This window comes from Hippichthys cyanospilos, chromosome 13 (assembly GCF_059441005.1).
Source record: "Hippichthys cyanospilos isolate Australia breed blue-spotted pipefish chromosome 13, RoL_Hcya_1.0, whole genome shotgun sequence".
NCBI lineage: Eukaryota > Metazoa > Chordata > Actinopteri > Syngnathiformes > Syngnathidae > Hippichthys > Hippichthys cyanospilos.
The window spans coordinates 13,123-35,130 of NC_142381.1; the positions used below are offsets into that span (position 1 = coordinate 13,123).

Here is a 22,008-nt window from a genome sequence, read left to right on the forward strand (position 1 = left end):
CTTTGAAGAAATCAATTGGAACAAAACGGACAAACCCAACTTGACGAAATCCGAACAAACCGCGTTGACTGACTTAATTAAAGATAAACGAATAGTCATTAAACCGACGGATAAAGGGGCAGTCGTAGTTGTCATGGACCGAGAACGTTATATACGCGAGGCATTTAGACAACTAAATGATCCGAAATACTACCGTAAATTGGACGCCCCGATCTTCTGGGAAACGATCCCGATGATCTGGGAGATTTTGGAGGAGATGAAACGGGCCGACTTCATCACGGCAAAACAACTGAAATTTCTCAGGGGGAGTTCAGACCCACGACCTAGAATTTTTTATCTCCTCCCAAAAATACATAAGAGCCCGGATAAATGGAGTTTTCCATTCATAATGCCGGCGGGACGCCCCATTGTCTCAGACTGTGATAGCGAGACATATAGGTCTGCCAATTTTGTGGAATTTCACCTCAACCCATTGTCCAACAAGCATCCCAGTTACCTGAAGGATACATATGATTTCCTCGGTAAAATGCGTGATTTACAAATCCCGGAAGATGCATTTCTGTTTACAATGGATGTGGAAAGTTTATACACAAATATTGACACGCCTACAGGCTTAAAAGCTGTAAAAGAGTGGATGGGGCGCTATCCTGATAGCAGACGACCGGACCAGGCTCTGCTACGTTTACTGGAAATCAATCTCACGAGAAACGATTTCGTGTTTGACTCCCAATACTATTTGCAGATACGCGGCACTGCTATGGGCAAAGCCTTTACGCCCTCTTATGCCAACATTTTTAAGGCATGGTGGGAAGAGCGGGCACTGTCTTCAGCACCACAACGTCCACTACATTACTACCGCTTCCTGGATGACATTTAGGGCATTTGGCCATTTTCGGAGGAGGATTTCTGAAAATTCGTCACACATTTGAATACTCAAAGTGAATCTATCTCGGTCAAGGCTAATATTAGCAAAACCCAGGTCGATTTCCTGGATGTCACGACCTTTAAAGGCCCAAATTTCGCCGACACATTAACATTGGATTTTAAGGTGCACTTTAAGGAGACGGATACACATGCATTGTTGTGGAGAACAAGCTTGCATCCTCGTCACACCTTTGCTGGCATCATTAAATCCCAATTGTTAAGATTTGCGCGGATTTGTAGCCGCCGGGAGGATTTCCGGGAGGCGACCTCTACTTTGTTTACAGTCCTTCGATGACGAGGATACAGTAGAAGTGAGTTACGCAAAGCCCGAAGGTCCTTCCGAGAACCCGGTCCACAGGAGCGTCGCGGAGAGGGCCAATGCACCCCGCTGGTGGTGACATTTTCTAGGCAAAGCGTCAGATTAGCGGTCCACTGGAAACTACACTTCAAGGGTTATTTGAAGACCCAGAGGGGATTTGAACGTCGACCGGTAATTGCCGCGTACCGAAAGAACCCCAATTTGGGGGATCTTTTGGTCCGCGGCTCCTTGCCGGATTTAACGAACTTAGAGGAGCAACGGGCATCTCCACGCTCCCGCCCCCTTATCTTTCTACGGCATGGACGAACGAGACGCATAATAAAAATCCCACCAGTACGCGAGCCCTCTCGCCCAAATTGCGTTTACTTACTACATTGCGCCCTCCGCGGGATTATGTATGTAGGTGAAACCGAGGGAACTATGCAACAGGAAGTGGACAGACTTCGGAGTCACGTAGAGGATAAATCGGGCGCAACAGCCTCACGAGTGGTACATCATTATAAATTACACAAAATGAGCCACCTCGAATGCAGGCCAATTCAAATGGGCCCGTTATGGAACCAAACCGAACGCAAACGCGTGGCCGTAGAATGGCAAATTCGGCTGGGTACACAGTATCCATTAGGTTTGAACACGTGACCAAAGTGTAGAATGAGCGCACCCCCCACTAATAGTAGATTGAGCAGTTTATGATGAGGATGAGCGGCTATTCTTAGGAATGGCCTTTCCACTGAACTGTTCTAACTGGACAACCAAGATGGCGGGATGAATATGCTCATAAATACAATACACTAACAATTGGAAGTCGCCGTTTAATGCTGTGTTCATTATTCCTCCAAGAGAATCCTGCAAGACAAAAAACAGGGTCAAATTCGGTGACGGTCAAACTTAACTTGACATGCAGAGAGGTGAAGGTGAAAAAAATAGGAGCATTTGGGACACGGATCGATCGGCTTCCGGGAGATGGGCGGCCCCCAGTGTGGAGAGTGCACAACGGAGCGAAACTCTCCCGGGGGGGCTCCCCCCTTTTTCTGGTGGAGCTCCTCCGGACCGCTACCGGAACTTTATACTAACCCTAACCCTAACCCTAACCCTAACCCGTGCTTGCCATGCAAATATTATTATACTGGGGAAACAATAATAAAAATCAAATGAAAGATTTATTAAAAACCCTACTTTCTAAAATTTAGAAAGATATAATAAAAATTAATTTTTGCAAGGTGTTTATACTTTTACCTAACCCTAACCCTAACCCTACTAATCAGTCAAAATAAATCGGTGGAATCAATACATATATGTATAAAAAAATATATTACTAATATATGGTCCGGTTTAAGAGCACCTATTTGGGACACAATAACATCTGATTCTAAAAATTTAGTCAACACTATTTTTTGCGATAAATGGGGTAAATTATATGTAGGGGAAACTAATCAAACTCTCATGACAAGATTATAACAACACCTCTACTACATAAAACGGGGCAATAAAAATACGACATTATATATACATTTTAGAGAACATAATATTAGCTCTCTGAGAATAATGGGATTACAAAATAATACAAACAGGTCACAAGTACAAAGGCAAAAAGCAGAGAAAATATGGATTAAACGCTTGGATACAATAGGACCAATGGGATTAAATAAAAAATATTAAAGGATTTTTTTTTTCCCTCTCCCCTCCTCTTACGAGAGGAGTCCTTATCGGCAAGCTGTCCCAAGCATCACGTCCCCGACAAAGATGGTGTATTCCATTTGCTCTTAATTGTCATCTTCATGCATGTTTATATATTTATATGCATGTCTATGTATTTATATGCATTTATGAATTGTTTTTAAATTTGTGTATCAACATATATGGCACTTTTATGAGCATGAGTTTATGAAGCATGTTTGGATATTTTTGATGTGATTATCAGCACTTATTTATGGTTTTACTAGCACTTATTGTTATTAAGCACTTATATATGACAATTTTAGACTGGACTAGATTAGATTTTATCTGCGGGGACGGGGGGGAGGGGGGAACTCTAATTGGAACCCTTTTAAATGAGAATTTATTTTTTTTGACACTCCAATAAAATATATTCCACAAATATTTATTAGCAAATGATCAGAGTTAACATTTTACAATTCTATTTCTTCTTCTAAAAAATGTATATACTTATAAACATCTAGACTGAACACAATTTTATCCTCAAAATGTTGTTATATTTTTTTACAATAATTTTAAAACATAGATGGATTTTTATATTCAACCATAAATTTTACATGAAATACAAATATAATTTTTTTTTTAAAAATAACATTTTATGATGCTAAACACTCTCAACAATTTTTTTTTTCTCCCTCCCCTTGGGGATCTTGAATGATCTCTGAGGGGAGGGAGCCTAACCTTTTTATGGTAAATTTTTAGAAAAATGTGTTTTTATTACCTAATTCTTTTTTCCCTCTTTTATTCTATGGGGCCTGTTTTGAGTGTCACATAGGGGAGGCAGAATTAAAATTGACTTGTGCCCGTGCCAGTCCCCCAAAAAAATAAAAGATTTGTGGATTTTATAAAGTTTTTTTAAACCTCACAATTTCTTTTTTATAAATTATAATTTTGTGGGACGCTTTTATTTGTTTCCTAACCCTAACCCTAACCCTAACCCTCTTTAACAGTGCAAAAACTCTGCACTTGCCCGACGGTCGAATCAAAACGCGCCGGTCTCTGAGTCTCGTTAGGACAGGCGGATGGATTCCGTCATCGCCTCGAAAGCTGGCAAAAATAAAAACCGGAGAGACCCGACGAACGCTAAACGTTTGCTAGCACTACTGACTACTTGGCCCACGGTGGCACCTTTATAGTCAGCGCTTCATCAAGCCCTAATTGCGCACAGCTGCGTCTTAATCGCGAGCATGCTCAACCTTCTTCTGCTTGTCGGATGTACATTTGCACGCTAGCGCCGCCGGGTGGCCGCAAGTCAATCGCGTGCATTCAAGTAACCAAACCAATATAAGGTCTTCAAATGAATCACGCACTATTTGTGCTATCGTTTCATTTTGTCCGCATCGCTCTACTTTATGCTCACTGCCATTTTGTTATATTCCATTCCATCCATTACTACCAACAAAAACGTCAGTCGCACATTTGACGGATCGTTACTGAATACGGATCGTTCATTTCGTGTCCGTCTGAATGCATGCGTTTGTCTTTTGGGAGGTTTCCATGCAGCGTTAGCTCAGGTCAGCGGTTCTCAAAGTGGGGTCCGCGGAGCGGTGACGTGCGGTGAGCTTCATGGCTGGGGAGGCAAAAAACATCATGTGAGCCCTTCCGAGCAGCGTACGTATTCACACATCTCTTTGGCAGTAGTTAACAGTTTCAAATCTCATATCCGAAGTCTTTAAGCGTACTACATGCAGGACCCCCAAAAAGCCAAACGTCGCCTTAATCTATTGACGTCCGCCACTGCTTCGGTTACATCGTTCTGCACTCGAGGCGACAAGCAAGAATATCGAGCGGCTGTCTTCGGACGGTTGTCGAGCCCGTCATCTTTCTCAGCAAAAGCGTGTCAAACCTTTTCCGTAGTTGCCACGATTGGCGGCGCCTGTACTTTCAGAATCGCCGCCGAATGCTAGCTGCCTGCTTCGGCGAGGGGAAGCGGATGGCCTGAATGAGGTCCTTTCAACTCTTTCGCTTCTCCGTGACCGTAGCGTTGCTGGTCTGCAGTCTTCCCTGCGTGTCCAAAGCCAAGTCAACCCTTGACATCCCAAAGGTTTTGAGTGCGATCTGACTCTGTCGCGACTTGATCAAAAACGAGGGCAGAAAAAGCAGAACCCTAACTTGTGGACCGGTCCGTGTTAAATGAGCGTTGCTTTGGTTTGTTTTTTTTCCATCCGAGCTCTGAAGCAAGTCTCTTCGCTCCATCTTTAGCCACTATTTTCTGCACTGCGCGGAAATCCCAAATTGAAACTTATTTGAGATTGTGACTAGAATCCGTCATTGCGAACGTATGATACGGCCGCAAGGCCAGAAGGAAAAAAAGACAACTCGGCGCTTGACACGCTTCTTCCACTGGCGATCTTCGGCATCATTGGAGCCCCCAACAGGACGCGGTTCAAGTAGGCTTCCCTTATGCTTTTTCGCCACCGATTGTAATACGTTGTTAATGGTGGGGCAGAATTAAGATCCGATTATCGTATGCCACAAGAAACACATTACAGAAAGGGAATTACGCGTGTCATATGAAATCAGCTAAATTGTGAAAATTGAGTTCATATCGTAATCGTGTTAGAACACTGACCTGCGACAGAGAGAGCGCACAGAAGAGGAGGCTTGGCCGTCTTATGGGCATATGACAGAAAAAAAAAATCTAGTGCGCATCCACATGAGGGCGCTGCGGTGCTTTGCAAAAGCATGTTGGAGCTATGTCCGCTGTGAACGTTGGTAGTCCACCCCACCCCGTTTAAAAGTCAAAATTAAAATGCAAAAACTGAAAGTAAATTATATTATAAAAGAACAAAGTTATATTTATTAGTCTTAAAAAGTCACTGTAAGCAATCAGCCGTTTAATTAATTTTTCAATGTTTTTTCTTTCCAAGACGGCAGAGGAGGCGTGGCATCCCCTGCATCACATGACCGAACGTCACTGCCGCCGCCTGAATGCAGCGAGTCCGTGAAATTCGTCAAATAATTATATTGGGGTTTACATCATGTTTATCTCAAATTGTAGATGCATTCCTGACTCTTCGATAAAGCATCAAACAAACTCACGTCAGCACCAAAGAGATTAATGTGGTCACTAAATATTAGCGACCCGTTTGGGGCAAATGGACTCACTTGCCGTTGGCAATTTTTATTTGGTAAATATCAGGATGGCTGAAAAGTAACAAATATACTTGTGGAATTGAATATGCTGCTGAATAAAAAGTCCACTCATATGTGGCTTCATTTTCTTGTTTGTTTTGTGTAAACGTTTGGGGGGGGGGTCCTTGAAAATGTTGCTGTTCTAAAAGGGGTCCCTGACTCCAAAAAGTTTGAGAACCCCTGGCTCAGATCATGGGGGATACGTGACATTTGCAGTATAATGTATTTTGGGAGAAAAAAACATCCATGCAAGCTAATGTTCTTGAAAGGAACGTTTTTATATTGAGCGACACTTCGTTTTCAAATTAGATTTCTAAAATAATTTGGATACGCCCTTGCATCTATGGAATTTATGTATTTACCTAAGCCAGATGAAGTAATTGGCAAATACATATGTACATCCTGTACATTTGTAATCGGTCCAAACATTAGCTAGCTCGCGCTTTGCCTACAAGAAGCTAACGCGCTCCGTCACCATGGATGTGCTACAGATACCCAGAAGAGGAAAACTGGAAAAACTCGGGGAAAAGCCAACTCAACTGTATTACATACCTTAGTATAGTACAGTGCTTCTGAATTATATTTTGCAAGGCCCACCCTAGGAAAGAGAAGACATCTTTTGCATTTTTTGCCTTTGCCAATTTCAAAACCATTTGTTTCCAATCTTCCCCGTGTGGACCTTCCAAAATATGGCCCAAAACACAGTCGAAGAGGTGTGACAAGAGTGAGAAACCGGAGGTCATTCGACGCCCACGCCAACTAAAATTGTTCCGCCGGCTCCTCCGCGGGTCTCGGACGTTGCCCCGGCACGCGGGGCCCGAGGCATTTCGCCCAAGCGTCGCGCGCGCGCCGGCTCGGTCGGCCGCATGCGCCGACGGGTTCGGCGAAAACAATCCCGTTCCAAACAAAGCGCCGATGAGGCGCGAGGGTAAACTTTGGTGGCCGAGTCTCCGTGACGCTAAGGCGCGCCCGCCGTGTCCTCAAAGCGCCGGCGGGTCAAAGTTCATCTCCTTCTGTCACTTCCTCTTTCCAACCAGCGTCCATCCGTCTTCGTCCGGAGGGGGGCGCCCGCTTACCGGATGGGGCGAGGCGCTTTCAAATTCCATGGCCTGCGAGCACGCACAGAGGCAAATGCGGGCTGAGGGAAAACAAGTAGGCCCGCGCCAAACACAGAGTCGGGCGGGCGCCGCTTTGATTTCCGTGCGTCTTACGGGTTGGCTTTAAGTGGCCACGCTCACCGCAAAGTGGCCTTGAGACAAACGGGTTGGCGTTTGGCTAAATATAGGCACGCGCTCCGCCAGCTAGCCACTTCACGCTTCCCCCCGCGCAAAATCCGAATCGGATCGGCTCGTGAGACGTCCGGCCGGCTGACGCGGAATCCACTTCCTCGCGAGACCTACTTTGCCGGATTGTGAACGAATCTAAACGTGGGAATTGCGTTTCGCCGTTCTCTCCGGCTGGGCTCTCTAGTCGCTGGCTACGTACTTTACGAGAGAATTCTCGCCCGCGGCACCCAAAGAGTTCAACAAAAAGCCACGGGATTCAAACCACGTTGATTCTTGGGCTTTAGGACCACCGGGAGGCGCCATAGAACTAAGGAAGCGCAGCGGAAGCCGGCCAATCATCCAGCGCGAAGCTTCGTTCGCCCATCGCCGTGAAAATGGCAGACTGGGGTCACATTTCCTGCGCGGCGGGCATTTCGTTGTTCGCGGGCCGGGGTGGGGGGGCGACACAGCACGCGAAGGTTTATCGGAGACGGCGGCCGAAACGCTGGGGCCGATCTCCGGGACCTCACCTGAGTTTCGCCGTCGCTGTCCGAGTCGGACCGCGCGGGCGGGGGCGCCACCTTGGCCCTGGGCGCCTTGTTCAGCGTCAGCGATTGGATGGAGCACGACAGTTGCTGCAGCGCCCCCTGCTGCCACTGACTGAACATCCGCATCAGTTGGACACACACCTAAGGACACGCAGACAGAAAACTACCAGCAGGCTTGCCTGAAATTCGGCCGACAGCAGAATACTCTGAGGTGCTCATCTTGCACGGAGCTTGCTCTTTTTGGGTGACTTTTTGTGTTTGTTTCTGTGGTGGTTGTTGTTGTTTTTTTTTTTTTGGGGGGGGGGGTTATAATAAAAAGCACCCACGCGAAACTACTCTAAATGTTATTTCCGCAATATCCAAGCACAGCAAATGTGAGCGGCTGATATTGGGTAGATGTGGTCCTTGTCCTTGTTTCAGCCCTGCCACCGCCGCTCAGCTGTATTCAGCTGTACCTCTATTGCACTTTGCCCGAGACAAATTTCCCCCTGGCCACAAGAAAGGGTCATCTTACCTCTCCGTTCGCGTTCGCTTCCAAACAAGAAGGGTACGGGCGGGGCGGAGATGGCGTACCTGGGGCAAACTTCCGTCCTCGGCCACCGTGTGAAACTCTTGCTCCATCAGGGTGCTGAGCAAATCTTCCACTTCGTCTTGCTCCAGCTCCGCTGACGGCACCGAGCGCAAAAGACAGTCAAAAGACGGGCGCCTTTCTTCTCGTCAAAGCCGGCCGCTGTGCGCCGCGCCGCGCCGGCTGCCGCCGTGGCGGACCAACGATATGCCGTCCGGCTCGGACACGCGCTTCGCTTTTACCGTTGTCATGGAAGTACTGCTGGACGACTTCCGCCAGCCATTCGGCTTTCTGTTGCCCGTACGCACCTCCAAATCCGTTGTCCACCGCAATCTGAAAGCAAAACGCGAGATTGTGCGGAAAGCCGGCAGGACGAAGACTTGCGGGACAAACACAAGGCGTCCCGGAGAGCAGAAGGAACGGAGCGGGTTTTCGGACGCGCTCTCGTTCGCTCGCTAGCTCGAAGTGCGCGTGGTTCCGGAGCGCGGCCGCGGCGGGCCCCGCTAAGCATCGTGGCCTCTCGGCGACGAGCTGCTCGCGCTTGGACGGCGGCTCGACCTCCGCGTCGGCGTGCGGCTTCGGACGCGCTCGATTTACCTGCAGGACCGGCCAAGCGTGCAGGGCCGCTCTCACTCCGTCCGCGAAAAGGGAACGCGAATCGGCGGAGGCCGCCATGTTGGACGTGACGTCGACAGACATCAACAGTCGAGCTCCGCTCAGACACAAATCATCGATCTGCGATCGCCGAGAGCAACGTCAGCGAGCAACGTGTTCTTTTCAACAACTTTACACGTTTACACGCTGCAAAAACAATCACACTGGAAACGCCATAAACAGCTTTTAAAAAGCCATTCAACAGTCGTTTCAAAGGATGTCTTCGTGATTGAGGAGATCGCATGTGTTTATTCCTTTTTCTCCCCACCGTTTGCAACTTAATATGTATTTGCGTGTTTTTTTTCTTTATGGCAGTGCGATGCTTTCGAAATATTCTGTTTATTCGCGTTGCCACTGTTGCGGAGCAAGAAGTTAACCAGAAACGTATCTGGTTACATACACGCATCCATGGTCCTTCACTTCTTTCCTACCTTAGCTCCTCAAAGCGTTACTGTCCCATTGAAGACCCGTCATTTGTAATTTTGAAAATGTCCTACACAACATGACAAATGACAAATTGAAAGAATATGCAAGAGCATGAAATCTACAGCTACATTTTTTTTTTCTGATTGGGCGATATGAATTTACTGTCTTTTGTTGTTGAATGGCACATTTTCGCTCCACGTTTTGCTTTCAACAGCAGTTGTTTGAAATAGCTCTTTGAAGAAAGGCGTGTTGCCGAGCATGGCTTCTTTTTGACCCAATAAATATTAAGGGAGGCCAGTGCTGAGCTCGCTTTCTTTCGTCCCGTCCTTTCCGTCTCAGTCCAAACGATAATCATACGTGGCGCCGCCCAGCGCTGCAGCAACGGGCACTCTTGGGAACGCGCACAAGTCGAAGGAAGAGAAAGAGCCTCGACCACAACGCAAAGGCGACGCTCGCGGCTGGAAAAGGCCCGGGTTTATTCAGACGACGGCTTTGATGCCTTTTCACACGAGAACGTCAAAAGGGGAGAACGCGGGTGACGTTTAGGTCTCTTCGTCGTCGTCGTCGTCGTCGTCGCCGCCGCCGCCGCCGCCGCCGCCGCCGCCGCCGCGCTCGCCCTTGTCCTCGCTCAGGCCGCTCTCGTCGATGTTCTCCAAGGAGTCGGCGCGTTGCGGCGACAGCTCCGCCAGGCTGACGCACGGCAAGGCGTTCTGCTCCGGGAAGCACCACGGCTTCCACTGGGGATTGTGCTTGCGCTTCCATTCGGGGTACTTCTGCGACGCCTTGTAGATCTTCCTCATGGCCTGCCGAGGCACAGCGAGCGCGAGCCCCCGTCAAGGCGTGGCGACGGGGGTCGGGCGCCGCCCCCATACAGCCTCCCTTCCTTTCTTTTTCGCGGCGCCGTTTGACGCACTGTACCCCAAAAGGGATCAAAAGCCATACCCGCGCAACATGTGTAACAGAATTACAAATTGTTCATCGTTAACGTCGATTGGTTTCGATCGTAGTTCCGTGTTGAATTTGACGTCGGCGAGTCTTCCGGTTTTAAGTCACGTTTGGTCGTTTCCGGCACATTCTGCTTCCCCGATGCTTGGCGTACTTGCGCGACTGAGCGGCACGCCCTCGGTCGCAGCGTTGCCCTCTGAGGGTAAGCCGCCTTCGGGTTCTGTCACAGTTTCGTTAGCTAACTTCTTTGAAACCTTTGAAAATGTGTTGTTACTAAGGTGTGCGGAGCGCTTCCGTCGGAAAGAAGTTGCTGGACACTTATCCTTGTTTCCTTTTTGGCAGGAGTCCTGTTTTTCCTGTTTCATAACCGACAATGGAAATTGTTTTGCATGTTTTGTGCATCGAGGGAAGCAGGCGCACAGTTCGGAAAGACTCTATTGTCTTCCCCAGTTGCGGTATCGCCGAGGAGGTCGAATAAATAAAAAAGGAAAAAACTAGCCGTTGCCCACGTCGGTTACACGGGCAATTTTTTGGCAGGGGAATCATATAGCAATTCTACTCCCGGTGCTACCGCTCACTTGATTTTGCATCATTTGCACAAGTTGTCACAGGTGGCTCCGAAGGAAGCCGTCCGTCCGTCCGCGCGCTGTCTGACAGGACGCGCCTCACGAAGCAAAATCCCACCGCTCGCGCGGCGCCACGGAGGGAGGCGGATGCTACTCTTTGCTTAGCGTTTCCTGCACGTAGCCCTAAAACCAGAGTGGCTCACTCCAACCGAATTCCCGGCGTCTCCTTCATGCACTTAGCCAATCGAGACGATTCGGTTGCGATTTCATGTAGGGCGACCTCTGCCGGGTTAGGGTTAAAAATGAAAGATGCCTGAAAAAGGAACGAGCCAAAAACTTTGAGCAAATAATCTTTGAACTCTGGCCGGCTCGAACGCGTACGCGACTGCGCCCGGGCACGTACGTGGGCGCTCGGGTCGGAGGCGGCGCGCTATCCCGTATGTGGAGAAAGGCACGAAGCGGAGGAGGATTCCTTCCCGCGACAAGCATCCGCTTCGGCGCTCAAACCTAAAAGTTCTGCTCGCCTCACGTCGACAATTGCGAAGACGGCGCCGTCGCCCTCCCGAACAACCGAGAGGGAGAACTTTTCTGTACGGTACGTTTGTTGGCGCGAGGCCAAACGCAACGGGTCTCTCTAACGGCTTTCCGCCGTAGTCAGCGGCGGCGCCGGCCGGTCCCCAAACGTCTTCGCCGAACGTCCCTTCCTCGGACTTGGGCTTAGGTTACCCGGGTTTGAAATCGCGTCGCCTGACTTACCTTGGGGGCCACAAACTGAGAGACTCTGTTCACCACCCACTTGGGTAAGGAACCTACAGACACAAAGAAACGCCGGCTTCAAAGTCCCGACGTCTCCCGGCGAGCCCGGACGAGACTCGCCTCGAGGGTCCAGCTGACTGAGGTAGTAGAGAGACGAGCCCTCGGCTCCGGCGGACTGCACGAAGTATCCCGTGAGCAGGGAGACGGCGCGGACGAAGCCCTTCTTGGGAGGATGTTGCTGCAGAGACAAAGGCCGGCGAGCCGTCCGTCGCTCAAAGGAAGACCGGCAAAGCGCGCCGACGTTTGCCAACATTTACCGCGTGTTTGACGGAGAAGTTGATGATCAGGAAGTCGCCGCCGAGAGGGAGCCAGGACCTCAGGGTCACAAAGTCACGATTCTTCAATGGACTGGGACACCTCCCTTGGACGGAGAACACGCGAGCCGCCGTGGGTTATTCGTCCCCCGGGAGCGCTCCGCCGGCCCTCGGCCGCTTTTCTTGACTAAGGAGCCCGTTTGGGACCACGCCCCGGACGCGCAGAGAGCCCTCGTTTTCTCTCGTTTCCCGGCCCTTCCCCGGCGCCGACGGCGGCGAGGCTCTCGCCCGCCGACGCGCCGGACCCGCTCGCTCCAAAGAGCTGTTCGCCCGAGCTCGGCCGATCGGCTCTTTACTTTTTCTTCAAAGCGCCCCGCTTTCGGACGCGCGCGCGCACTGCGCTTAAGCGGGTCGGCCTCTCGGCCCCGGCTCCGACCGAGTCCGGGGTGAGCGCGAGAGCTCACAGGAGTAGTAGCCCACGTCGGCGTTGACGGTCAGCCTGCCGATGTCGTAGGTGTCAATCATGTTGCTGTCCCACTTCCTGCGGTAGCTGGTGTCGTGGAGGACATCGTACAGCGTCTCGGCACTCACGCCCTTGCACGCCATTTTCATCTGAACCGTAGAAGGGGAGAAGGAGGTGAAACCCGAAACGCCCGCGGCTCATTCAAAATTGACGAGCCCCGTCTGTGGACCTTCGTGTCCGCGTCCGTGTTAGCGCGCCTCTTTGTTTCTACCCGAGCGCGCTTGCGTCCCAAACGCCCCCACCCGAGAAGAAACGTGGAGACGACAACCGAGAATCTTTGCGGGATTCCCGCGCGAAGAAGAGAGTCCCGCGGTGGCCCAAGGATCACCTTGATCTTGTGAACGCCGTCGCCGTCGTCGTCGGGGCGGCACCAAACGCTAACGCCTCCCTTGTGGTAGCGCCTGGACCAGCCTTGGGTGGCCAGGCACTGCTCCTTGAAGGAGGAGAAATCCGCGTCGTCCGGGATCTGAACGGCCATGGCGCCGAAGCCCGGAGGAGCGCCTCTTTCCGGCTCGCCGCACAAGCGCGTGCGCGCGGCGGCAGGTGTCGCTTTCAGGTGGGCTTCGGGTGACCTGACGTCATGGCTGGCGCCATCCAGCCAATCCGCTCGCCCGGCCGTCATACGAGGCGGGCGCGCGGCGGCGGAGGCGAACGACGCCTCGAGCCGCCGTCGCCTTTGATGCTGGAAGGCGGGCGCGCGGCGGCGGAGGCAGACGACGCCTCAAGCCGTCGCGCCGCCGTAGCCTTTGATGCCGGGACCCGGTGTCACGTGGCGGCCGCCCCATTCCATCCGCGCCGGCAAACTTCACAACGGAACGCAGACGGGTCCCAAAGAAGGCGGGGGCGCCCGCGAGTCGCCGCCCGATCCCGGCCGATGGCGGAGGCGCGGACATGGCGGCCGGGCGCGCGTAGACGAGCGAGCGGTGACGTCGGCGACTGTTGGCGGAGCGCGGGGAAAAGTGTAGAGGAGGCCGGGCAAACGCCCAAATTAGAATTGGCAACTTTGCCAGCGTGAAGCGGGCTCGCCAGCTACCGTGGAGATTTCGGGCGTGCGTCAGCCAATCACAGCGGCGCCGCATGTCACGGTGGCCCGGTTTTAGCCCGGGACACAGGGCGGCCACCGCTTGACACTTTCGCCTTGCGTCGAGGTTGTCAGCTGGACGGCAAATCCTTACGGGTCAAAGGTCGATGGAGAGATCTAGTCTCGTCGCCGGCCGTGCGAAGAGCGCCCCCGGAAGGTCGGCTTCGCTTCCCTCATGACGCGACGCGTCGTTTCACTCGATAACTCTCATGATATATTTTTACCGTTGTTATAAAGTAGATCAACAGCCACTGTTCCAATACAGGAATAAAAATCGTACGGCGGGTCATTTTTTTCTCGTCCGATAATCACGGTTTGGACTATTTCGACAGCAGTCGCTTGTACGGATTGAAAAGGGCAGACTGCAACGGCGTCGGACAAGGCAGGGTCAGACAGGAAACGCTCTCGCCGGAGCGACAGCGACCTCTGCTGGGCCGTACTCGACCGTACTTGAGCCGCGAGTCAGCTTTCCTTTCCATGGAGCATTTTGACTTTTGAGCCGAACATCCAACGGGTTATTCTCGCGAAGTCCCGTGGGAGTTCGAGGATCAGCATTTCCATTGCTTTGTACGTCCGGTACCTGCAAAGGGATCGACAATAAAGTCGACTTTGACTTGAAACCGGCAAAAGCGCGCGCCTCTTCGCAAAGCAGAACGCCGCACGGGAAATTCCATTTCCGCACGCAACGCTCGCGTCGCTCCGAAGGTTTAGCTTTCAAAAGTGGGAGAGCCGCGCCCTGCTTCCCCCTTTCAGCCCGCCCCCACCATTGTAATGTTCGCATTGTTTGACGAACCCCGATCTTCCGCGTCCAAATGGAAGCGGGGCAAAGAACAAGATAAGAAAGCTCAAGTCAGCAGGTACCTGCTTCGCTTGGTCTTCCGACGAGCAATTCTGTCGATCAGAACTCCTCGCCTCCGCCCTTTCTAGCCAAGACAACGTTCGGCCATTTACAAAAGTAAATGCATGCGCGCACACACACGCACACACAAGGGCGGCTGAGGCGGCGGGCGACGTCACGTCAAGTGGTCTTTGGCGACTGCGCAGGTGCCTCATGCGGAGCAACGGGTGCTCCGCTCCCCAAGTTTGTCACCCACCGGTGACGCATATACTGAGGAGGCGCGCTCGCGCCGACGTCACACGTGCATCATTGTTTGCAAAGACCCCCAAAAGTGAAAAAATGTCGCCCCTCCCAGTTGCCACGCCTCCCATAAATAAGACCATTATCTATGTCTGACTGTATCCTTTTTAGCACTGACACAAGGAACAATTGCGTTAAAAAAAAAACCTCCAACAACTGTCGACTACTTTTTTACGGCATTTATCCAAGTTTGTCCAAGCAGGAAAAAAATCATGAACAAAATGAACATTTGCCAACGTCTTAGCCCTTTTTGCAGGCACGGAGCTAGCAAAACACCACTCACTGACTGTTGGATGTTCGGACTCTGAGCAATACGTCGCATGCAGGTGGGGGCGGCGTTCCAACATTCTGGTCGGTGTGAATTTACACTTGCGTGGCAAAGCCGACAACCGGACGAGTTTAGACAAGCCTGCGGATCGAATTGCTTGTACGGCACGGTACTTCGGCCGGAAAACACAACGCAAATAGACCGGAAATCCGCATGCCCGTTTGCCGCCTTCTTTTTCGCAAGCGTCAGCCGCCTCACGGCTTCCTTGCCGATTCGGGAACCTTCCCGCAAGTCTGGACGGGCGTGCCAGAACCCAATCAATGACGTATGAGTCCATGCGGATCATGAAATACAACGTTGGCGTTCTGTGCCCCAAACGCTCTCGCAAGTTGAATGAAGCCGCTGCGAGTCGCGAGGGGAGGGAAGGAGGGAGCTGTGAATTCCGTTGCGCCCTGCCTCTGAGCCACCCCCCAGCCCTCCAAAAAAGTGGGCAGACAACCACCCCCCAGCCCGAGAAAAAGTGGGCAGACTCGAAAAAAGAGCGGTTAGAAGGCGTGCGCGTTTGTCCGTCCGGCGACCAGCCGCTCCCGCGAGCAACGGTCTCGGACTAATTCCAACACTAATGTGAGCGATCGCGCCACTGGCGACTTCTTGCCGCTTTCAGCATAAGCGCGGGACTGCCCGACAAACGGCGGGTCACGTGACCGCGGCCGACGTCAGCGCCCGTTTGGGCCGACCGAAAGTTAGCGAGCGATCGCGGGGCGAGAGGGAGTCTCCGCCCACTCGGCCCGTCCCCCGCCTCCTTCTCCGGCATCATATTGAGCAGCGGCAGGCAACCGAAAGCGTCGCAATGAGTCCCGCGAGGATGGAGCCGCGCTGGCCTCTCGTCCTCGTCCTCTTCTTCTTTTGCACGTCGTGGAGCCCGAGCCTCGGGCGCTCGCCTTTCCAGGCCGTCCTGCAGCACAGCCGCGTGCGGGGACGCCAGCAAGGGTGGGTGCGCGCTGCGCCCGCGCCTCCGCCTGCGCCTCGGCCCCGCTCGCTCGCCGCGCTTCTCGCTTCTTGTCAAACACTCGCATGACGCGCAAACGGCGCTCTTGGCAAATCGAAGCCGAAGCGCGAGTTGGGAAAGTCAGTCGAAGAGGCCGCGATGGACGAGCGCAACTCGGAGACGTTGCCCCCGGGTCCACGTGTGTGTTCGGCGGCTCCGCGGATGACATGAAACGAGGCTTTGTGCGTCGCCCCCTGCAGGCCCAACGTGTGCGCCATGCAGCAGCTGCGAGGCGGCGACAAGAAATACTTCGCCAACTGCAAGCAGTGGTACCATCGCAAGATCTGCAACCAGCCCACGTGAGTGACCCCGCCCCCCTCCAACGGCAACAACCGCCCTCGTTAAGAACGCCACCAAATGACCCGACAAACTAAAAAAACCCATCAAACTACTGCGGGAGCCCAAGGCCAAAGAAAAAAGCAATAAATACAAGCAGCGGGATTGCGAAGGCGTAGCCCACCTATCACAATACAAGACAACAAGGACCGGAGCCGGTACACGGCGGGGCCGCGGCGTTGTCGCAAACGCCCCACCCACCCGCATTTTAGCTTCGGCGTTAGTTGACGCGGGCGGCATTCCGATCTTCGCGCGATCGCATCTGGGCTTTTCAAAAGCTCGTCGTAGGACATTCCTTTCTTGCGCTTCATCTGGCGCTTTTTTATCAAACTTTTTGATGTTCGCCTAGGGCCGGGTTGCGTTTTGGCCAAAGGAAGTTGTCCGCTTGGTACGGAATCGCGAGCGACTCGAGCGCCAGAGCGCTTCCTTTCCCCGCTCGCCGCACGCAAGACGGCGCCCATCGCGGCCTTCTCCGGCCGGGTGCGCTCGCGTGCACCGTACGTCCGCGTAGACCCGTCCATGTCAACGCGGGACGAGCCGGCCGAATCCCGGGCAAAAGCAAAAGAAGAAAAGTTGGAAGGCGCCGTCGTCGCCGGAGCCTCGCCTCTTTTTCCGAGCGGCGGCTCTTTCCGTAAAAGTCGCGGGAGCGGCCGAGGGTTCCGTCGACGGGGTCAGGCGAGCGAGCCGAGGGAGGACCGTTCCTCCCCGACTCGCCCGCGTCCTTGCGCGCCAACCTTCCGTCCGTCACTCGTCACGCTTTAGCCGAGGCTTTGGTTGAGGAAGAGGAGCGCTTTCGGCAAGTTCCTGCCCGGCGTTTGTTTACCTTCCTGCCGTCTTGGCCGTTTTGCTGGCGTCCCGGCTGTTTCGCTGTCACGAAAGACAAATTGACATCTTGGCCCCGGACCCGCTGGAAAACAAGTGGGACTTCCTGTGCGGAAGCTCTGGAATGTTCCGCCCGAGAAGCCAGACGAAGGCCTTCCAGGTCTAACTTGGAAAGACTTCAACAAGGGCTCAAGCCTTTCAAGACGTCTTTCGCCGGCCTCCTTCAAAGCGACCCCGGGTCTTCCTTCGCTCCGTATTCCCGTCTGTTTGTTTTGGCTCGCTCGGTGAAATCTCAAAGGGAAGTCGAGAACTCCGGCAGCTGGGTGGGATCATTGCGCTGAGCCGCTTCCCCCGCAAAGCAAAGGGCTGGCCTCGGCCTTCTCGCTGCACACACAAATATGCGCAGGCTTGCCGGGAAGTCCCATTTACAAACAATTTGGCAAACGGGGGCACGGAAAAAACGTTTACTCACAAGTTTTACGAGCGAGCAGGAATTTCCGTGTCTGTCGAGCCCCATGAGGTGGTCCTGTGGAAAAATGTGCTTTTAGATCCCGGCCACCTCAACGCGCGTTTGCGCGCGCGCCCTGAACAGGGACGTCCGTCGCCATTTCGTCCGCGGCGTACCGCGCGACGTTCGCGACTCGTGTCCTGATTGTGACGTGGGGGCGCAGGGTGGTGACGTACGAGTGCTGCCCGGGCTACGAGAAGATTCCCGGAGAGAGAGGCTGCCCCGCAGGTATGACCTTTGACATCCCACGCAAAGGCCGGCCCAGAGGCTTCCGGGCCTGACGGAGGGGCCCTGGTGTGCGCAGCTCTGCCGCTGGTCAACATCTACAAGACGGTGGGGGCGGTGGGCGCGTCCACCACCAAGATGTACGCCGACAGAGCCCGACTCAGGGAGGAGATTGAAGGCCCCGGAAGCTTCACCTTCTTCGCTCCTAGCAATGAGGCCTGGGCGGCGCTGCCCACGGTGGGGAACCCCCCCCCCTCCCCCCTTGTCTTCCTTCCTTCCCTGTTCCCCGCCCCGCCTCTTCGCACCTTCCATCCGCCCTTTCCGACTTGCGACCCACTAACTTGAACATGCCGGCGCAGGAGATCTTGGACGCGTTGGTGAGCAACGTCAACATCGAGCTGCTCAACGCTCTCCATTACCACATGATCAACCGGCGCCTGACGACCGAAGAGCTCAAGCACGGCGCCTCCTTCTCCTCCATGTACCAGGACTTCCACGTGCACGTACACCACTACTCCAACGGGGTACCCGGCGCACACGCGACGCGACGCCCGGCCGACTCTTCGGGGAAGAAAACGCTTTTCGCCGTCAGATCGTGACGGTGAACTGCGCTCGTCTGATCAAGCCGGACCAGCACGCCACTAACGGGATCGTGCACGTGGTGGACCGCGTCATCACGGCCATCTCCGGCAACGTGCACACGCTCATCGACGTGGACGACGACCTGGAGACCCTACGCGTGAGTGGTGCCTCCGGCCGCCGAGCGCGGCCGCCGGACGCGGCCGCCCGCTGAGCGCGGCCGCTTCCCGTCCGGCTTTTCAGACGGCCGTTGCGGCGGCCGGCCTGACGAGCGTGTTGGAGAGCGAGGGCCAGTACACCGTCTTCGCTCCTACCAACGAGGCCTTCGAGAAGATCCCGCCGGAGACCCTGAACAGGATTCTGGGAGACCCCGTGTCCCTTCGAGGTAAAGGACGGCGGGCGCGGGAGCTCGCCCCTCTGCCCGCCTCACGCGCCTCCTTTCAGACCTGCTCAACTACCACATCCTGAAGAGCATGCGCTGCGCCGAGTCCATCGTGTCGGGAACGCCCATGGAGACGCTGCAGGGCACGGTGCTGGAGGTGGGCTGCGACGGGGACCGGCTGACCGTGGACGGGAAGGCCGTGGTGGTCAAGAAGGACCAGCTGGGCACCAACGGCGTGGTCCACTACATCGACCGACTCCTCATCCCGGACTCGGGTACGCTCCGCTTCGGGCGCTCGGGCTCACCGGCGATGCTCGCGGCTCGCCTGGGGAGCCCGAGCCGGGGGGGGGGTCAAAGTGTCGCCGCGCGAAACGAACAAAACGCGCCGCGCAGCCAAAACCCTGCTGGAGCTGGCCGAAAGCGCAGATGTGGCCACGGCGACAGAGATGTTCGCGAAGGCCGGTCTGACCCCCCGCCTGAAGGGCTCGGAAGCTCTGACCGTGCTGGCCCCGTTGGACGAGGCCTTCCGAGGTGAGCCGGGAGCGCCGGACGGAAGAAACGCGCGCAGTTATTTGGCTCCAGGCGTATCCTCTCTTGAGCCGCCGACGTACGCGCGCGCGCGCCCTTGGCAGGAAGCCCGCACGCGGCGATGAGCGATCACATCGTCAAGGGCCAGCTGTCATCCAAGTCCTTGTACCACAACCAAGAGCTGGAGACACTGTCCGGGCTCAAGCTGCGAGTCTTTGTCTACAGAAACGTAAGCCGCCTCGGGCGCTCTGTCGCTGCGCCCTCGCCGCTTCACGGACTCTTACGCAGAACCTGTGCATCGAGAACGCCTGTCTGGCCGCCCACGACAAAACGGGACGCTACGGCACCGTGTTCACCGTGGACAGCGTGCTGGCGCCCCCCACGGGGACGCTCATGGACGTCTTGAAGGCGGACGAGCGCTTCGGGTGAGTCTGCCGCGCGGCCGCCGCCCCAGGACGCGGGGCCACGCTGCTCCTTTGCTCTTCCAGCATTCTGGTGGGCGCCATCCAAACGGCCGGCATGACGGAGCTGCTCAACCAGCCCGGCGCGCTGACCTTCTTCGCTCCCACCGACGCCGCTTTCCGCGCAATGACGCCGGCCCAAGTCGACGAGCTGTTGCGTGAGCTCGGCGCCCCTCGGGCCGCCCTTACTTGCAAACACCGCGCAAACGCTTGTGTTCGCCGCTCCCGAGGCGGCGAATATTTACGCGAGGCCGTCCGGCGGGGCTTTCGCTTCTCCAGGAAACCGCCAGCAGCTGTCGGCCTTCCTCAAATACCACCTGGGCGAGGGGACGGTGGTCAGCGGCGGCGTGGGCTCGCACACCAGGATCCAGCCGCTGCAGGGCGACAAGCTGGAGCTGGCGGTGGTCAGAGCTCGCCTTCGGCTTGCGCCGGGCGCCTCGCGCCGCCGCGCCATTAACGCCGCCTGTCGCCCGCAGAAGAACTACACGGTCTTCGTGAACCGAGTGCCGGTGGCCCACGCCGACCTGATGGCCACCAACGGCGTGGCGCACGCCGTCGACGGCGTGGTCAAGCCGCTGCGTGAGTCCCCGCCCCTTCGGAGCCGCCCGTTCCGGGCGGCCGGTGACGTCGCCGTCCGTTTGCCCGCAGCCCCCAAGCCGGACCGGGAGCAAGCGGACGGACCGCCGGCTTCCCTCGGGTCGTCTTTTTCGGCCTCTTCGTCTACCTCTTCCGCGGTGAGAAAGAGCGCGCGGCGAGCGTTACCGTCGACACACCGAGCCGTCGCGAGGAAGCCGGTGAGCGCTTCCCACCCGTCTCGACGCGCATAAAAACGGGTGGCTCCGACCGTCTGGGTCCGAGCCGATCGGGCGCGGGACGCAAAACGCAAGTGACCAAAGATGACGAAGGTTTCCAACCCAGGCGGGGGCGGAATTTGCGCCGGGTTTTGCTTTTCTCGTCCGCCGAGCGAACGGGAAGAGCGGTTCTGGAGAGAGGGGAGGCCGCCGCGCCCGGAGGGTTTCGCAACCCGGAGTTTGGCTTCCTTTTTTTTTTTTTTCGCGGGAACGAGGAACCTAAACGCCACGGAGGGAGCGCTACTACTTGTAACATTGCGGCCGACCGCCGGCTCGGTGTGTCGAGGCCGATCGCGGCCTCCGTCAACTCGGCCGATGTCATCGTCCAATGCTTTTCCTTGTGGTTTTCCCAGCGCTCCGACTCCGGGAGTTTCAGGAACGGTGAGTTTTCTCTCTACGGACCGCGCGATAGGCTGGAGGGCGTGCCGATTTTCTCCTCTTCTCTTTGCAGACGACCTTTTCCAGAAGGTCATTCAAAGTCGCTCCAGCAGGACAATGACTGGCGCCCAGTGACGTCGCCGAACCTTTACAGCGCACCTTCGGTCACCCGCGGATCACTTCCCGTCGATAACGGAGCCGGCGCCGGGAAACGAATATCGAGCTCTGCGACCCTCACAAGGCAATCGGCCCGCATCGAGTTCGGGCCCATATTAGAATCGGGTCCGAAGCGGAGGATGCTTTGTTTCTTAGCCCTCTCGCTAACTAGCGCCGTATCACTAACAAGATAACGCTTGCTCTTTGCCGTCTCAGTCACTAACAAAAGTCAATCGTTCCCCGGGCGCGTCAACGAATCGCACTTCCTTCCCTTTTGGATCTCGTCCACGTCGGTGTTGCCGAAAGGCATCTGAAAGGCCGGAGCGCTTCTTCCATGCCTTGGCGCCACTCGCCATGACCGCGCCAACGCCGTTTTGAAAAAGGTTGTCGGGGAGGTGACCCGAGAGCTTTTGCACAATAAAGCTCCTCTCTCAAGACAAGTCCGTTTGCCCGCGTGTGTGTTCGGCTGGCGGGCGGAGGAGGAGTTAGGCCTTCGTTTCGTGAAACCGGTCACGTTGATCCCACGTTTTATTTTGGAAGAAAAAAAAGCATTTCACTTTGAAGACGGTGACAAAAAGTGCAATCATT

At 54.7% G+C, this 22,008-nt stretch overlaps 3 protein-coding genes across 12 annotated transcripts; 1 reads left to right on the top strand and 2 right to left on the bottom strand.

Moving 5' to 3' along the window:
• Positions 1–6,017: 6,017 nt before the first annotated feature.
• On the bottom strand, positions 6,018–9,210 carry tsr2 (TSR2 ribosome maturation factor). Its single transcript, XM_088430689.1, has 5 exons — positions 9,073–9,210; positions 8,718–8,808; positions 8,481–8,572; positions 7,890–8,048; positions 6,018–7,203 (listed from the first exon to the last, which is right to left on the bottom strand). The coding sequence occupies exons 1-5, from the start codon at positions 9,172–9,174 to the stop codon at positions 7,111–7,113; spliced, it is 537 nt and encodes a 178-aa protein (XP_088286815.1). The 5' UTR covers positions 9,175–9,210; the 3' UTR covers positions 6,018–7,110.
• A 242-nt stretch (positions 9,211–9,452) lies between these two features.
• LOC148413281 (START domain-containing protein 10-like) lies at positions 9,453–18,335 on the bottom strand. Of its 6 annotated transcripts, XM_088430678.1 has the most exons (9): positions 17,977–18,335; positions 17,825–17,878; positions 14,602–17,736; positions 12,988–13,092; positions 12,601–12,748; positions 12,140–12,243; positions 11,943–12,060; positions 11,823–11,875; positions 9,453–10,358 (listed from the first exon to the last, which is right to left on the bottom strand). In XM_088430678.1, the coding sequence occupies exons 3-9, from the start codon at positions 14,791–14,793 to the stop codon at positions 10,098–10,100; spliced, it is 981 nt and encodes a 326-aa protein (XP_088286804.1). In that variant the 5' UTR covers positions 14,794–17,736; positions 17,825–17,878; positions 17,977–18,335; the 3' UTR covers positions 9,453–10,097. The 6 variants fall into 6 exon arrangements, with proteins under 6 accessions (XP_088286804.1, XP_088286800.1, XP_088286801.1 ...); XM_088430674.1 differs by having other exon boundaries at positions 11,823–12,060; XM_088430675.1 differs by having other exon boundaries at positions 11,823–12,060; positions 17,825–18,335.
• On the top strand, positions 15,930–21,860 carry tgfbi (transforming growth factor, beta-induced). 5 transcript variants are annotated; one of them, XM_088430661.1, is made up of 17 exons: positions 15,940–16,136; positions 16,395–16,493; positions 18,024–18,088; positions 18,165–18,322; positions 18,445–18,609; positions 18,678–18,824; positions 18,908–19,049; positions 19,109–19,321; positions 19,440–19,577; positions 19,679–19,803; positions 19,863–19,999; positions 20,063–20,188; positions 20,315–20,439; positions 20,512–20,614; positions 20,684–20,769; positions 21,240–21,267; positions 21,338–21,860. In XM_088430661.1, exons 1-17 carry the CDS (start codon positions 15,997–15,999, stop codon positions 21,612–21,614), a joined length of 2,274 nt encoding a protein of 757 aa, XP_088286787.1. In that variant the 5' UTR covers positions 15,940–15,996; the 3' UTR covers positions 21,615–21,860. The 5 variants fall into 5 exon arrangements, with proteins under 5 accessions (XP_088286788.1, XP_088286789.1, XP_088286790.1 ...); XM_088430665.1 differs by having other exon boundaries at positions 15,943–16,136; positions 20,063–20,193; positions 21,338–21,552; XM_088430663.1 differs by lacking the exons at positions 21,240–21,267; positions 21,338–21,860 and adding an exon at positions 20,954–21,233 and having other exon boundaries at positions 15,935–16,136; positions 20,063–20,193; positions 20,684–20,829.
• The last annotated feature ends 148 nt before the right edge of the window (positions 21,861–22,008 follow it).